At 38.0% G+C, this 17024-nt stretch overlaps 1 protein-coding gene across 6 annotated transcripts in view; it reads right to left on the reverse strand.

Annotated features, from left to right (window-relative positions):
- Positions 1–2070: 2070 nt before the first annotated feature.
- The window catches only part of LOC136854150 (cGMP-inhibited 3',5'-cyclic phosphodiesterase 3A-like), a 269630-nt gene continuing 254676 nt past the window's right edge, over positions 2071–17024 (reverse strand). For all 6 annotated transcript variants that reach the window (XM_067130389.1, XM_067130390.1, XM_067130386.1 and 3 more), the window contains 8 exons: positions 15598–15709; positions 13743–13859; positions 12093–12277; positions 11434–11637; positions 10777–10939; positions 8517–8860; positions 7589–7792; positions 2071–7249 (listed from right to left, as the gene is read on the reverse strand). In XM_067130389.1, coding sequence (XP_066986490.1) covers positions 7226–7249; positions 7589–7792; positions 8517–8860; positions 10777–10939; positions 11434–11637; positions 12093–12277; positions 13743–13859; positions 15598–15709 — 1353 coding nt within the window. In that variant the 3' untranslated portion in view covers positions 2071–7225. The remainder of the gene's footprint in view (positions 7250–7588; positions 7793–8516; positions 8861–10776; positions 10940–11433; positions 11638–12092; positions 12278–13742; positions 13860–15597; positions 15710–17024) is intronic.

The following is a 17024-nucleotide window of genomic DNA, read 5'->3' on the forward strand; positions in this document are numbered from 1 at the left end:
ATATAGGGCAAACTACATCACGTGCTTGACAGCACAGGGAAAACGCCACACAACGTACCCCTTCCAAACCAAAACATGAACTGATCCTTTGGTTAGTTAATACTAGAACTTGCTACTTTGAGAGGTGGAATCAATGGTAAGGAACTTGGTAAGCACTCTAGTGACGTTTCAAGGTTACTGTTATATGTAGTGATTTCCAAAAACTGATTTTACTCTATATAGAACGAGAAGTGTTGCAAAAACAACAAACGTAAGTAAATGATCATTAGATTTTTCTTTTGCTGGATAATCTACCACGATACTCGTTGTTCCTACATAAGCCTGCAAAGCCTATAGTTGTTTCATCACATTCAGACTTTTTCATAATCAGATTCATAATTCTACCTTTTTTTTTTTTAATTTTGGTAACTGACGATGGGCTGGCATTTCTTTGCTTAGTGATCACTTGGTGCGTTATATAATGAACACTTCGTTTAAAACAAAATTTTTCTGTTTTTAGGTAATATTTTACCACTGGTGTTTTCATAGTTCATATTTCTTATATGAAATGACTGACACAAAGTATTTTCTGTGTGTGTGTGTGACGCCTATCTCCAACCTATACTAAATTCGTTTAATTGGTTGAAAACAAATTTTCTTTGGAATATACAGTGTGCTTCAGAGAAATTTTTTAGACCCCTGAATGGAAGACAAGTCAAAGTAATTTCTAAATTCAAAAAGGAAAGAAAAAGAAACCTCGCTCCATCTTATCCTAGGCGTTTGAATTTCATGGAAGGTAAAGATCACATACTGAGTTAAATGAAAATAAAATTAATGAACATCAGAAACTCTATTGAAACCTTCCTCCACATATAGTTCCTTTTCTTTCCAGCTTATATACCTTGAATACTAATCTGAGCATCGTCAGACACTTACAATTACCTCTCGTTTCTAGACGTACTCGAGGGAAGCAAACATGGCCTCAGGAAATTTTTTTTTTGGTATGTTCATATTGTCGGCAGTCAAGCTAAATATGGTAGCTTTAAGAAGCAGCATATATTTTTCATTTATCTAGGAATCTGCAGCAGATTATTTGATCTGCAATATCAGGGCTGAAATAAAGAAAAGTGAATTAAGTGAAGGATGCGTCAAGCGTTTGGAAACCATAAAGGGGATACTAATAATCAACTAATTTATTTTGTACACTTGAACCTGAACCGAGTCTGTCAATATGACCCTCCTCAAGATGCACAGAGGTTACATACAAACATTATAATAAACGAAAACGACCTTGTCTTTGACCACAACTGCGTAGTTTTATCCTTTACACAATCTTTGTAGTCTGTCAAACACTATCAGTGGGCATTGTTCTCCACACTCGAGTTGTACTGAGCATCTCCGTGTCTGCGCAGCACTTGCAGTCTCGTAGTATTTCCTTTAAAAGACAAAGGGCCTGTTGTTCTTTGACTCTCCAGGGAACTTACCAGCAATCAGAAGCCCTAACACGTTTGCTGAATTGTTGGTCTCTCGACCAGCGAATTGAAATGACGATGGGTTTGATTAACAATTTGAAGGGTGACTATTTTTTTTTTATACCACTGAGTAAAATCCTCGACAAGGTTCAGTTCATTCCTTACTGCTCTAATGAAGCGAAGCACAGTTCATCTAGATGGCATTTGATGCACGACGATTCTTGCATATATCTTTGTTTTTCTTTTCTTTTCAGTGTTAGTAACAAAATGACAGTGGTGGCAAATAGGTGGTTATTTAACATATCTTGGTAATAAACCACACGGAACATAATAAACCCATTAGGTTCTTTCATCCCAGGAAATGTAATAAGGCGGTGTTGACCTGAAAGGTTAAGTCGTTTTAAAAGAGATTTTTCATCCTGAAGCAAATTTTTCTTTTCTTTATGTAGACAAGGATTCTTTATTTGAACCATGATTGAGCTTAGCGTTGGACACTTCGTTTTAACAGGTGTAAAACTGTCACCAAATCCGTTACTGTGGCGCCTTAAAGGCAAGGATGATGGGGTCATGAATGAATCACTATGGTGGCAACACCGACAGGTTGGAATGAAACCTCTGAGCTGTACTTCTCCTTTAATACATAACACGTACACATCTCCCCTCCCAAAAAGATTCCCTCCCCAGAAGGGTGCAGTCCCCTTTAAATAAGACTGGCTTCCCTCCCCTCGTGGCACTTACACCTGGGGCAAAGGGGATGGTGACATACTCCAAGGGGACTTGATGACGTGAGAAATGGCTGAGGGAAAAACGAACCACTGAAAGTTCAAAACGTCCATGGATTCTCGAAAGATAGGGTTTAGGATCCACGAGATCGCGGGTGAGAGCAATCCGCCATGAATTCATTGCAGCGCCCCGTTTTTCGAACAGCCATTTGCCCATTTTGAAGAGTGTTAGGGCTTGGATTTCGGAAAGGAAGCGATCTGCGAGTTTTTGCCGTCGACTTGGCCATTGTGTTTCTAAACTCTACCTGTAACCCTTTTCTTCGTTTATTTTTCTTTATCATCGCTTGTACACGGAGGTGTACGAAGGAGAGCGAGAAAGAGAGAGAGAGAGAAAGAACGCCCCCTCCCCCTCTTCTCAATACGGCAAGAAAAAGGAAAGTGTATCATTTGGTAGACAGAAGGCAAAGCCCAAGTGAACGGCGAAGACTCGAGACCAGTTCCCTCATCCAGCACGTATACAGCACACTGATATTTGGAACCCAGTACATGAACATCTCAAACTACATGAAAATATAAACTTTTTTTCTTAATTCCACCTGATTATTATTGTTATTAACATTATTTAATATTATTATCATTGATATATTATGCTAACACTTTCATACATAAATACAGCTGGATCACCAAAAAAATAATTTCGCAGAGGGCGATCCCACTGCAACAGTTCTGACACATCAAATGATATTACTCTGTCTTAGAAAGAAGGTACGGGTAATCGTGAGATCTCAAAGGCTACTTGTGAAACACATCTTGGAGACTGAGAGGTTAAGAGGGGGTGCATATGGGGAAAGAGGTTTTGAGTTAGAGATTGCTGAGAGACAAACTGACGGACATGTAGATAGACAGATAGATAGATAGATAGATAGATAGAGGGATAGATTGTTAGATAGATGAAGAAGGAGAGAAAGAGAGAGGCTAGGTGGAAGGTATCCCAGGGCTAAACTTCATCTCAATACTCGCTCGTCCTCATCATCGCCATTAACATCGTTACAGATGAACATCAGAATCCCGAAAATGAATCAGTATGACGCTCCATAAAATTATCATGCAAATGAGAATCTTAATAACATTTTAGATGAATTTACAATCACCTCTGAACCATCATTAGTATACATTCCAAGCAGCACACCACATTTGCCCCTTACTCTGAGTACTGAACTCTACCATTACAAGGAACAACTACGTAACAATAATTTGAGAAAATATTCCATATACAAGGGTACCTCTTCTGTTAAAACTGATAACTGTACGTCACTCGCACAAAACAAAAGCCGTTCAATTGAATGGTCTTAAAAAGCCCTGGACATCTCTTCCTTACTCCTTTCTAGCCAGAAAGGAATGTTCAAAACCTCAGCATATTGATCACTCACAAGTTAGCAGCGACAAGGTGACAACTTACACTCGCTGCACGAGCTCATTTAGGTCCCGACAGAGACCACCGAAAAAGGAAACTGCTTTCTCTTAGCATTACGATAATCTGGTCACGAGAGAATATTATTTGCAAATACCCTTATCAGGAGAAATGTAATAGAATACTGTGTAAAGATGAATGAAAGTATTGAAGATTCCCTGTCAGTCTTATCTGTTTACTTTCAGAGAGGGCATTCCGTATACATCCTGAATCATCACGCCTAAATACCCTTTCTGCTACCCCAAAACCTTCAGCCTTCCGATTTGTTATTACTGAATGTACATTTTGCTTTGCTCTACAATTAGGGCCGTTCAATTGCAGACAATTTCAAAAGGGGATAATCATTATATTACAGTATATCTACAAATAAATACTTAATGAAGTGACTGACAGGCCACCAAAAGATTATTTATAATTAGCGTGTGATTATTTGTAATTAACGTGTGTATGTGTGAATGTGTGTGAGCGTAAGAGAAAGAGAAAGTTTTATATGTAGCATACATACATTACTGTTACCATGGCTCAAATATTCTCTCATTGATAATATCAACCAATAATGTAATGCTTTTTTCACATTTTTGTATTTTAAGGACACAGTGAGAGGGCTCATTGCATGAACAAAATGGTTTCATTAAGCTAAATCGTTAGGTGAGATTTACTTGCAATAGAACCATTGACAGTGAAGAGACGTGTATAGTAACTTTTCTAAAATAAAAATTAAATTAAAATGAAATATTCAAAGAGATATTGAGACAATTCAATTTTGTACTTGAAGAAATACTTTCAAATTTTGTTCATCTTTTCCATTCCATTTGATTTATCAGTTTAGTTTCTTATAACAAAGATATCCTCAGTTTTCATTAACAAACTCACTGTCCTTCAGAAAATAAATGATTCACTAACATTAATCAATATCAAAGAAATTATCATTGTCAAGGGAACTGGATACTGCCCATTGGAACATAAGTAAGTCGAGTATTCCTGTGCACAAAGGAATTCACTCATGAATTAACTAAGCTCAATAAGTGTACACGTGCCCATAAATATGTTAGACTTTAGAATTTCTTAAATCTTATTTTGAATTAATTTCTGTTTCCAACGCCTGACCGAATTGTTCATTTGCAATATGATCCCTGTTTACAATACAAAGTATCATTGTGAGTTCACAGTAAATGGCAAGGTTTTGTTTCTAGTGATTTTGAATGAGAAATCATTTTTAGCCAGCTCTTTAGTCCTTGCCATAGCTCTAGGAATAACTAGCAGATCAGAGAACCTTAGCCTAGGTCTAGCTTTCCCTTCCTGCATTAATATTGGCACTAATGACCTTGCAAGGTGCAACACCTGCCGACCTTTACCGGTTAATTACCCACTTTCCCCTAACCGCCTTGCAAGGTGCGACACCTCCTGACCTTCAACGGTTAATTAGTCAGGTTCCGGTAACCAGACCAAACGAGAGCAACTTACTCTTGGAGTGACCAATACGTGACATTTCAGATGAACGAAAGAGAGAAAACAAACGAGTCATTAACAGCCTTCATGAGAGAATAATGAATGGAAGATCACAATAAAATGGCGGATGTATTTTTTCTACAATACAGTGATAATAACGAAAACAATATCGCTTTGATAACTCTATCTGACACTAAAGGTTTGGTAAAAATACAGACCTAAATTATTTCAGCACTGACAACATTTCCCTCTTCCTTCAAGTTTCGAGAATGTGGAAGATTCTCTTACACGCATAAGTGTTATACATATGTATTCTTTTATATTAATATATACATATATGTGACAGTAAAAAATGTCTATACCTCAAAGGAAGTTTGGGAAGTCTCAGCATAGGTATGGCACTGATTTCATAAAGCATCGGAAGATATCAGTTGGTTTCGGACACCTACATGACAAGAACTGAAAGAAGAAAATATATATTATATATAATATGTATATGCATATCTATAGCACTTTGACATCTTGGCAGCGAAGGAAAAAAAACGGAACATTATGCAAAGGATTTGTGAGTATTATGTGAAAAATAACGAACGTCTCTGAAAAGTCCAACTCATGTTCAACGAGAAACAATTGTGTTGAACAGCAAGCTTTTTTTTTTTAGTTGGAAAAACAAGGAATTCCTGAACACTAAAAAGTGATTCTAATTTCATAAATGACTTCATAAAGAACCTAGCATCGGATGTTCCACATGAAGTATGGTAACATCTGAAACACCGGGGAAACATCAGCATCAGTCTGACTATGCACACCACAAATATCAGGACTCTAGACTTTTCATGGGGCAATCAAATCTTGGTAAGGCAGTAGACTACAGTTCTCCGGAAAGATCTCCTTGCGGATAAAGGAATTTAATGATGCCTTTCAGCGTGGCGACTTACGGATGTCGCTGTCTTATCATTTTGAAGTAGAGTCATTGGAACTTTTTTATTTAGACGAGGAAAATAAATGTTCTTTACGTAGTCTCTCCTCCAGTCACTAAACACCATATTATAGCACGTAAATCTCCCCCAAAAAAGAAAAAAAATGTATCTAAATTGTCTTATATCTACATCATCAAGATTATTACAAAAGTTCTACATCATCCAGACTTTGTGTTGTGCTTGTAACCGTCTCGAGCTTCCATCTAGCGAGAGGAAGCGGAACAAGAATCATAATAAAAATAAATAACAAAACTGGTAGGGGAACTCTGCATTGCCTGTCTCCCTCTACCAAGCCTCCTAAAATCCCATCTCGTAAACCTCTGAGTCCTCCTAACCTTGGATGTCACCTCGGGGACAAATGTCCCGACTTGATAAAATTGAATATAACCTTGCTTTTTTATAGTATTGGTAAATGCATATGATTTATTAAATGCTAAAAATGTACTTGATGCAGCAAAAGCTCTCTCGCATACATTAGGTCAGGGTGCCAGGCTCGTAGACTCGTCTCGGGAGGAGGTCACTCGAAGGGGACCTCGACATCAGTAACAACGCCACACTTCGTTCTCTGTACTCTCTTGCGTCTCCGTCATGGGTGTTTGGAAAAAAAAAAAATCTGCTTCAGCGCCCTTTTGTCTCCCTCTAGGATGACCTGCATCTATAATTATCTAGAGGTGGTCACTTTTCCTGCAAATCCCTGACCGACAAAGATATCTTCCTTCTTTCATGTCTTTTCTTTTCCCATCACGGCGAAGTCCCCAAGTCCTGCTGGAGAACTTCCCTTCCAAGGAAACGCAAGTGACTCTTGATAGTTGTCGGGACGCCCATTCCCTCTTCATCTTGGTTGGCAGAGCACCAAAAGCCTCCATCCACTGCTGCAGAGATAGACGTGGAAACTTTCCGTACGCGTAATTCTTTATCTTCACATTCAATATTTATCTTGCCTGCAACGACTTCACGTTATCATCAGATACAGAGCACTCGAGCAATGCCACAGCCTTCACTTTTATTTTATCTTTCTAGCCCAGCACCTTTTGGCAAATCTTCCATTTAATCACAAAATTCACTTACTTTCATTTACACCTGTATCAATAGCCTATTTCATAATAAATAATGGAAGAATTCTAACTATTAGACTATGACACAGGCCGGGCATCAAAGTTTTGAGTCCTCTTTTTCCTGTAGGAACGAAAAGAAGAAGAAGAATAATTAATTAAGACGAAAACATATGAAAGAAGTACTTTTCTAAGTTTTAATCTACCAAAAGCAATATATTGCTAACAAATTTATAGCAGTGTACTTTTTAAAATCAAGTAAAGGATTATTAGACACAAACATACATATATATCTATACATACATAAATATATATATATATATATAAAAAATATTACAACTAAATATATATATATATATATATATATATATATTTATATATATATATATATATATATATATATACATACAGTATATATAAAACAGCTTACAACTAAACAATGCTTGATTCTTTTTCAACTTACAAAACTGAAGCTACGGGAAGAGGAGATGGAGGCTGGGGTCTTCTCCTCTTCAATGGGTTCCATGGGTTCGTCTCCGTTGAGATTAAGGACCATGGGCTGAGGAGAAAACCCACAGGGGTTAGCCTCCGCTGTGGGTTGGAGGACGACTTCTTCTTCGGATCCTGAATCCGCTTCTTCATCTTCTTCCCCCACCCGCTGTTCCTCCTGAAGTACAACAGATCTTTTTATAGACTTCCAAATACCTTCAGTCATCCTAAGAGTAATTTTGTGTACAAAACAACCCTGCCACAACCTCAAGAAAATGACAACCTACAGAGCTATGGTAAATCTATTGTCGCGTTAAACAGAAGCTTAGAAAAGATAAAATCAAAATTTGTTTAAGAAGAGTGTCTTCTTATCTCTTGACTGGTACTATTAACACTGTTATAAAAACCATTATTATTTTCTCCCTGAACACACACACACACACACACACACACATAATTTTTGTATTAGATAATTACAATTTCGCCCATGGGAAATGAAAAACACAAGAAAAGACAGTTTGACACAATTTATATATATATATATATATATATATATATATATATATATATATATACACATACACACACATACATATATATTATATATATATATTTGGAAATAACACTTAGCCTCATCACTGAACTCTATAGCAATAAATTCTTTTTAATGAAATTTGGTACGATGTCGTTCTATGAGAATTATTAACTTAACAACCGTACAGGAGACTTCGCAATTGTATTTTCATCATAATAATTCAAAGAAAAGTGTTCCATAAAAAAATCTTACAGATAAATTGACAAACAAAGCAATGCCTCACTTGGAAGAGACATCAACTAACCTTAAATTCTCACCAGAACTGAAATGTTCTCGGAAAAAATGACGTGACGTCACGTCCCCTCACCTTGATCTTGTTGACCCAGTATTGGTGGTTTTCCTGCAAGTGCTGAGTTTGCAAGCAGAAGATCTTCCGCGCTCGGCCGCTGTTCTGCGTGGCGGTGTCCGATTCGCTGGTTGGCGGGTCATCGTCCTCCTCCTCGTCGTAGTGATCAAGGGTGATTTCAGGGGTGGGGCCATCTTCGTCGTTGGAGTCCTGCCAGACGCCAGGCATGAGCCCCGCCTCGCCGTAGGCATTGCAAAGGGGCGCGACCAGATGGTTGATGAAGGACTCTTGGAGTTTCGACAGCTGAGGATTCGTACGGTCCATGTACGGCGATATGGGCAAGCCTAGGGCTTCTTCCTCATCACCTACAAAAATAGTGATGATCAGGGAGGAGAAAAAATAAGTTAACTTAATCTTCGCAATGAGCGTATTCCAAATCGTGGAAAGGGGATGTTTTGATTCTTTAGATTAAATTAATTTCCTAAATACGTATTTTCTACTCGAATATATTTTGTTAGGATGTTTCCAAGGAAGAGAAACTTCCACTGTCACATTATGTTCTTGTAGGATAAATAGGATGTGGATTCGGAATGTGCAATTAAACATTTTCTACTGATGCGCCATAAAATCGTTCCTACTCATTTTTCATAAAAAGACGTTGTATCTACAACAGATAACATTCAACTTTTGCATATGTTTTCTACTTAAAATATCTTTTGAAAAGGCCAAAATCCTAATTAAACATTCTTTTCCTGCGTTACACACGAATGTCGCTGCTCTGTGAATTAATTCCACAAATGCGCTCTCTTAAGACACGAAGACAGCTCTAAATTAATTCCAAGGAAAGAATGCAATAAAACGTCCGATTACTACTTTCAGAAATATACAAGAACATTTTAAACGAAAAACTGAATCGCATACAACCTAGCAACCAGCCAAAGGCAAAAAAACTTTAATGAGATAAAGCAGAGTAATAATTGAAAATTATAGAGAGGCCCAGTAAGAATGGGGAACTCATTAAGAAACTTCATATTTTATTCATCACTGTCAAGAAGAAAGGGTGTAAAACTATCTCTACAATGGGAACAATATTATTAACAAGATAAAGAAATCCATGAGAAAGGTCTTTGCATCTGGAAGGATAAGTTCTCCTGAAGCAGTCTGCTTCTAAACTTCCCAAGCGGACTAGTGAAGTAACCGGGGAGGAAATCTAAGAAATAAAACTTCACGGCAAAAGAAATCTTAACTGCGCAGTTGCTTTTCACATCTACAATGTCATCTGAAACTGGAATGACGAAGAATAAAATGACCGATGGAAGAGTGAGGTAAAGAAAAACGAGATGATTTATTTTGGGATCATCTTCAACAAGAGAAGAGGAAGAATATCTGTCGGACATTCACACAAGCGTTGTGTAGGAATTAATGTTGTAACTTTCAACTGAGATAAAACACCCCCATGTCAAGTTAGATATAAGGAAAATTCAGCCAAAAATAACTCACGAGTTCTTTCTAACTGAACAGGACAGAGAAAACTATAACTGTCACTGGATAAAAGAAGCATATTGCAAAAAGAAATTCAAACAGTCTTCTCTTCATTTTCAGGGTAAGAGGAGAGGACGAGATACATAAATATTAATATTCACAAAACTCTTTTGTGCATCGCTCAAATATTACACCGTAACGGGACTGACAGATAGTGTGCTGTATTTGTAAAAACTATACGTACATTTCGAAGTTTGCTGAAGCTAAATAGTTCAGCTTTTTTGGAAGAAATGAACTCAGTATCCTTATAGAAAATTTAGAATTTTGTCTTGAACTCTGTACCGTATAGAAAATTTAGAATTTTGTTTTCGAGAAAAATTGTTTTATAAATTTGCCCATGTCACTTCTAACGTATGTATTATTGTCAGCTTCAAATTTTCTTTTCGAATTATACGAATAAACAGACATTCCAAGTTGTTACTGACTTGCCATAGGACAATAAAACTTAAAGAGGGTGGGAGTGGGAGTGAAGCTATAAAACGAACTTTCTGAGAATACGCACACAAGATGATGGTATTCTAAATGCAAATAGGGAGAAAAATTCAAATTAGTCTCCCAGCGGGAGATTGTCAAAGCGCCAATAATAAGACAGGCGTTTGGCATACACCCACTGACGTCTACTCTTTGATACCGATATTTCTGTGATCAGAAACTCTTGAATATAGTTGAACAGCTACTCAGACAAACAAGTTTATGTGAATTTAAGAGTCTTCGCTTCCTGGAATTCTTTTCTCCTCACCTTGCTCGTAAAACTCCTCGGCAATTCTTGCAGTCCACTGTGTGTGAATATCCAGAGCCTTGCAAGGTCCGTTGATATCTGCAAGTTTGATGCACATTTGCAACGCCAGTAGTCTGTCAGTCTCGGAATTCCAGTCCAGACCCGGAGCGTCGGGCTCATTTGCCTGCGAATGTTAAGAACTTCAGAATGAAAATGCTCATAAAGACGTTTTGCGGTTGTACTGGAGCTTAAATGTTTACAAGTTTCCCGTAAAGCACCAAATGATTACTCAGGGAAAGGTATCGAAAAATCATTTTAAAGATTCATTCATTTTAAAACGCCTCTTGAATAGTCACAGGTGTTTTTTGCTTGCGTGTAAAATCAACTTGTAACTTATCAGCTTTTAAATTTTAACCTGAGAGAGAGTTACACTTTCGACAAAATCTCGAGAAATATCTCGGACATCAAAATATCGTTACCACGGGTCTTAACCTGACCTGTGTTATTACTGGTGAAGTCAGCAATTCTGTTTCATTAACCCATCTCTGACCACTAGGAAAAGCAAAGTTGTTCGTTACATCTAACTCAAAGGCTGCCAGGTATTCAGTTACACCTGCTGTATCTTTATAGAAAGTAACACTCTTACATCTAACAGACAGACATTAAAGGATTCGAAACCTTTGCATTGAACTCTGCGAGGATCTCGAAGTGTCTTTTGAGATCAGTCGCCAAAATGGCCTCGATGACCAAGAACCTGAAGCGCTTGAACTCTGCCCTGTCCAGGTGACACAGGAAGTTGAACTCGGGCTTCGAGAGGAACAGCGACCACGCAGCGGCTGCGTGGTGGTTCTCCAGGACACTTCGGTCGTTATATAGCACAGCCTGTGGGAGATGAGGCAGAAGGATTGGTTTACATCTTGCAACGGCGTCGCCATGACGAAAAAGTCACAGGTGCTGGAATAATTGTCGTATGGTGCAAAGATGAGGATATATCTAGTAAGACACTCGTTAAGCAACGTTCGTCATAATGCGATCATGCGAACATTGAACTTGACCATCATTTGCTAATAAGAATTTTATTCAAGTAAACGAAAGACATAAAGAGAAATTTACAAAATTAAAGACATGAAGATATAAAGAAACAAAATTAAACAGACAGATAAAACGCTAGGAAATATGTGACGCGGGAAAGAATTGTAACACTGAATACAAATTTTACAAAGCATGAAAAAAAGAAGCAAGATTAATTCTGATGAAAAATGATCTATTTCAGACAACTTTCAGGAGTAAAAAAGAAGCAAAAACAAAACCTTAGAAAAAATATGAGAGGGGAATACCTGTGGAGCATTTGTAGTGACCAGGAAAGCGTTGGTCCTGCCCGGATGGTCATAGTCGTGCATGGCAGCGGCCGTGTAGAGTGCCATAAGTTCCAACGCTGGGAGGTTGGCACCCAGGATGCCGTAAGTGTCTTCCGCCGTAAAGCTCTGACGGTGAACGAGACGAGGGGATCCACAGCCGTCCTCTGTGGTGGGGAGTGGAATTAGTGGATTATGAAGAGTTTGGCAGGGATGTTCGAGTGGACGTGATGACAGACAAGTCCCAGTTCTTATTTTTAGTCGAGAATTGTGGATGTTTAGCACAAAAAACTTTCAAGTGTCGTTTCCAGTTTTGTAAGAGGAACCTTATGAGCAATATGACAGGCAGTGAAACATTGTGGGCAACATGACAGCATTATGAGCAATAAGACAGGCAGTGGAACATTTTGGGCAACATGACAGCATTATGAGCAATATGACAGGCAGTGGAACATTGTGGGCAATATGACAGCATTATGAGCAATATGACAGGCAGTGGAACATTGTGGGCAATATGACAGCATTATGAGCAATATGACAGCATTATGAACAATATGACAGGCAGTGGAATATTGTGGGAATATGACAGCATATGAGCGATATGATAGGCAGTGGAACATTATGAGCATATGACAGGCAGTGGAACATTATTGGCAATATGAGAGCTCACACTTCTGATTTCATTTTACTAGGTGAATCATGAAGAGTATGGCAAAAAATTGTCATGCTAATTTCAAGTTCTGGAAGCGATCTCAGTGGATTATGAATAATCAGAAGGAGGTCTTGCCATTCTTATTTCTGTGTAATACACACAGTGTGAAGATTTAGAAATAACTACAGTTATGTGTTTATATCATACACCGTAACCTCTAAACATAATTATCTTCCCGGTCAGCTTTTACTGAACGCAAACTATAAAGAGATGATGAAGGTCGCAAACAGATTCTACCTTTAATGCTAGACATAACGACACTGGAAATCATCTGATATGTTCAACGTCTACATAAAACTCTCTTCTTTAATTCACGCCACCTGTATTCCAAGTCACGAGTTCGGTTGGGCGGATACGAAGTTTGTTTACGTCCAAAAAATCGTATCCTCTTTATTTTCCGTTACTAAATTATTAGCAGTCTAACACGGAAGTAATGAATGTCGTTACTTTCAGTATCAAAGAGATACGTTCGAATGGATTAACCTAGAGGACATCCATTTCTATGGGAACTGCCCAAAGAAGCACTGTTGCAAAGATTGAGAAATTATGGAAAATTTCACCAAGAACTGACATAAATACAGAAATGAATAAATTAGGAACGCTACTTTAATAAAAACTATGGCCGTTTTCGATATGTATCTTCTGGAACAAAAAACTGAGAACAAGACAAAGACTATTTCTCTTCGAGCGTACAAAATAAGACACCCTAAGTTTTGAAGGACTTTTTTTGCCATAAAAAAATAAAAAGGGAGATTGGTACTTAATACATTTCTCTTTACTAGCATGGACAATATCAATGCACTTTCACCTAAAGAAAGAAAAAAAGAAAAGAAAAAGAGAGAGAGAGAGAGAGAGAGAGAGAGAGAGAGAGAGAGAGAGAGAGAGAGAGAGAAGTACTGTCATGTTGAAGACTTCCTCACCATGTTTGTCGAGCAGGGAGCCCGGCTCTGGAGGCAACATGATGAACCCTGGAATAGGCTGTGAAGTGAGGTAGTACACAGCATGCAGCACGTCCGACGCATGCGTGCTGTTGTGATCTGAAAAAAAGAAAAAACATAGAAATAAAAAGTAGAGGCTCGTGATCCAAACTGCTTTCCATTCCGCGTTATGTGATCGCTGAGAAAGATGCTAACTCGGAAACTCTTTCTTTCCTAACCAGTTTCATCTTATAATTGCCGCTGGTGATCGAAAGCTAAGGGAAGGACGTAAGGCAATTTTAAAACATTATAAAAAAAAATCATGCAATATGTCGTAAGTGATTTTCTTTTATATGTCTGGTTTTGTTAGCAAATATCTACATTTTTTTTAGTGCAGTTTTCGTTTATTTTTTCCTCATCGTTATGTTCCTTATGTTTTCCCATTTTTACTAAATGGAAGCGTGCTTTGTTCTTTAATTAACTTTTAGGCTCGTTCTACTCGTACCTGAATTTTCTAAAATAATAATAATAATAATAATAATTCCAAATGGCTAGCAAAGGATGATGCTCTGTTCAGTTATCTGAATCCTGCACCTATCACTGGGCCTTTCTTAAGCATTCATTAACCACAAATCCTATCTACTGAATTTTGCCAAAAGATCAACCATATTAACTAAGTTTGTTTCATATAAATCATCATCTTAAAGAATCCGTATTAAAAGGGATACATCCTTAACAAATTCTCGATGAGTATCTGTTACGCTAAAGTCAAACTGAACAACAGAAGCATCCCAAACTCTGATATCAGCATGTTTGTCATCAAAGATAAAGATAAGCACCAGATGACTCTATCTACACCTGAACACTTGACAAAAGCACTCGCAGCGATACTTCTGCACTCGAAGATTTCTTTTCTGCAAAGGCTTTTCTCCAGAGGGAGAAAACATGATAAGCGCAATCAGCCTTGTTGGTGGAATTAAAATCAAAAGAGACGTTCCTTCTCAAGTGATGGCAAACCTACCACTTAGAAAAAAAGGCAAGGTCTGAAGAGCAAGATGAGATAAAGCCGATGATAGACAGGTAGGATATGCAATTTGTGCCAGAGGCCAAGGACGTACTTATGAGGTCATTCGGTTCTGAAAGGAAAATTGAAAGTAAAAGTTTGCAAAGGAGTAACAGAAGAAAAACCCTCGCAGTTGCACTAAGAAACAAGTGTTGGAAGAGGGCGGAAGGAAAGTAAGATGGAAGAAAGAATATGAAAGGAGGTACAGTAAAAGGAATGAAAGGGGTTGCAGCTAGGGGCCGAAGGGACGCTGCAAAGAACCTTAAGTAATGCCTACAGTGCACCGTGCGTGAGGTGCACTGACAGCACCAAACCCCCTACGCGGGACAGAGCCGAAGAAGATATAAGATACGGGTTAGTGGGTGTTGGATGCCTAGGTCTACCAAATAATTATTTTAAGTTATTTTAAAGCAATTAGATGGAAGCACTGCTCCTTCAGCACTGCATATAAGACAATAAGGGGGAAGAAGCAGAACAACTGTAACATGGATACTATTTTGAGATGATGCATTTTAACAATAAAAATAAAATATATCTTATTTACATAAAATGAAATATACACAAAGTACATTAAAAAATATTTTTGCCTCCATGCAAAACTATTACATTTTCTGGTAATAATAATAATAATAATGATATCTAGCATCGCCCAGAGATAACTTCTAATTAGGGCTACGCACACTTACAAGGTACACCTCTGTACCCGAGTTCTGTTATCATATTTGCCAGCAATAAAAATAGAACGGCATCCCGTATTGTCTAGTGATAACTCCCAAGGAAATTCCTCATACTTACAAGGTATGTCTCTGTAGCCGAGTTCTAAAGCATGGAAATAGTTGAGGAACTGTCTTGTAGGAATACGAAAAGTCTCAAAAAGGCCCACTTCGCAAAACACCCGAAAGCACAGCTGAAATGGAATAATAATAATAATAATAATAATAATAATAATAATAATAATAATAATAATAATAATAATAATAATATCTCGGAAGAAGACATTCTCTCAAGCGAGCTTCATTGAACAGTATGGCCGTCTGGATACCGTTTTGAATCGAATAGAACACAGAATTTAGGCGAAGGGCCAAGCTATGGGACCTATGAGGTCATTCAGGGCTGAAAGGGGAAAAAGTTTGAAAGGCGCGTCAGGAGGAAAGCCTCGCAGTTGCACTATGAATCAACTGTTAGCAGAGAGTGGACAGTAAGATGGAAGGAAGAGAATAAGAACAGAGGTACAGTAAAAGGGGCAGAAGGGACGCTGCAAAGAACCTTAAGTAGTGCTTACAGTGCTCCACATGAGGTGCACTGTCGTCACTACCCCGTATGCCGTTTAGCTTGGATTGTAGTTTCTCAAACTCTCGAATGAGTTTCTTTGTGGCCGCAGATAAATCATACAGTAGCTGTCTAAAGTTCATTTATTCCTTAAAGTTTCGGTAGAGCTTTCTACCATATTCTAAAGGCGAATGACGCCAGGGCTACATCTGTGCCATATAATTTATATACCAGCAAGAGGGCTTACAAACAAACTCATTCGGGAGATTGAGAAACTACAATACAAGCTAAACGGAATCCATACGGCCATACTGTTCAATAATAATAATAATAATAATAATAATAATAATCCTCTTCTTCGGGCACTTAAACCAGACCAACACTGGCAAATCACCAATTTAAATTCCAAAAAGTTAAGTATACCTTAGTTTAACCAGACCACTGAGCTGATTAACAGCTCTCCTATGGGAGGCCCGAAGGATTAGACTTATTTTACGCGGCTAAGAACCAATTGGTGACCTAGCAACCGAACCTACAGATTATTGTGGAATCCGAACCATATTATGCCGAGAAATAAATTTCTATCACCAGAAATAAATTCCTCTAATTCTTCATTGGCCGGCCTGAGACTCGAACGCGGGCCCAGCAGAGTGTTAGCCGAGAACTATACCGACCCGCCCAACGAGGAACTTTTAATTCCCAAAGAGGAGGCTTGACTTATCATTTGTCTCCAAGAGAGATTACCTGTTTAATAAAAAAAAAATGACAGTCTTAAGAACCAATGAAAAATACCTAATCGAAAAACGATAACGACCGTGAACGAAGCAAATAACAATATCAATGCAAAGATTGACACGCAAATAAACCACTTCGCTTTACTTAAAAATCTTTATCATTGGCATGACTGTCCAGGGTGACTGTGTACTCGCTTATCAGTTCAAAGGCTCACGGAT

Source organism: Macrobrachium rosenbergii, chromosome 28, assembly GCF_040412425.1.
Source record: "Macrobrachium rosenbergii isolate ZJJX-2024 chromosome 28, ASM4041242v1, whole genome shotgun sequence".
In the NCBI taxonomy this organism is placed as follows: Eukaryota; Metazoa; Arthropoda; class Malacostraca; order Decapoda; family Palaemonidae; genus Macrobrachium; species Macrobrachium rosenbergii.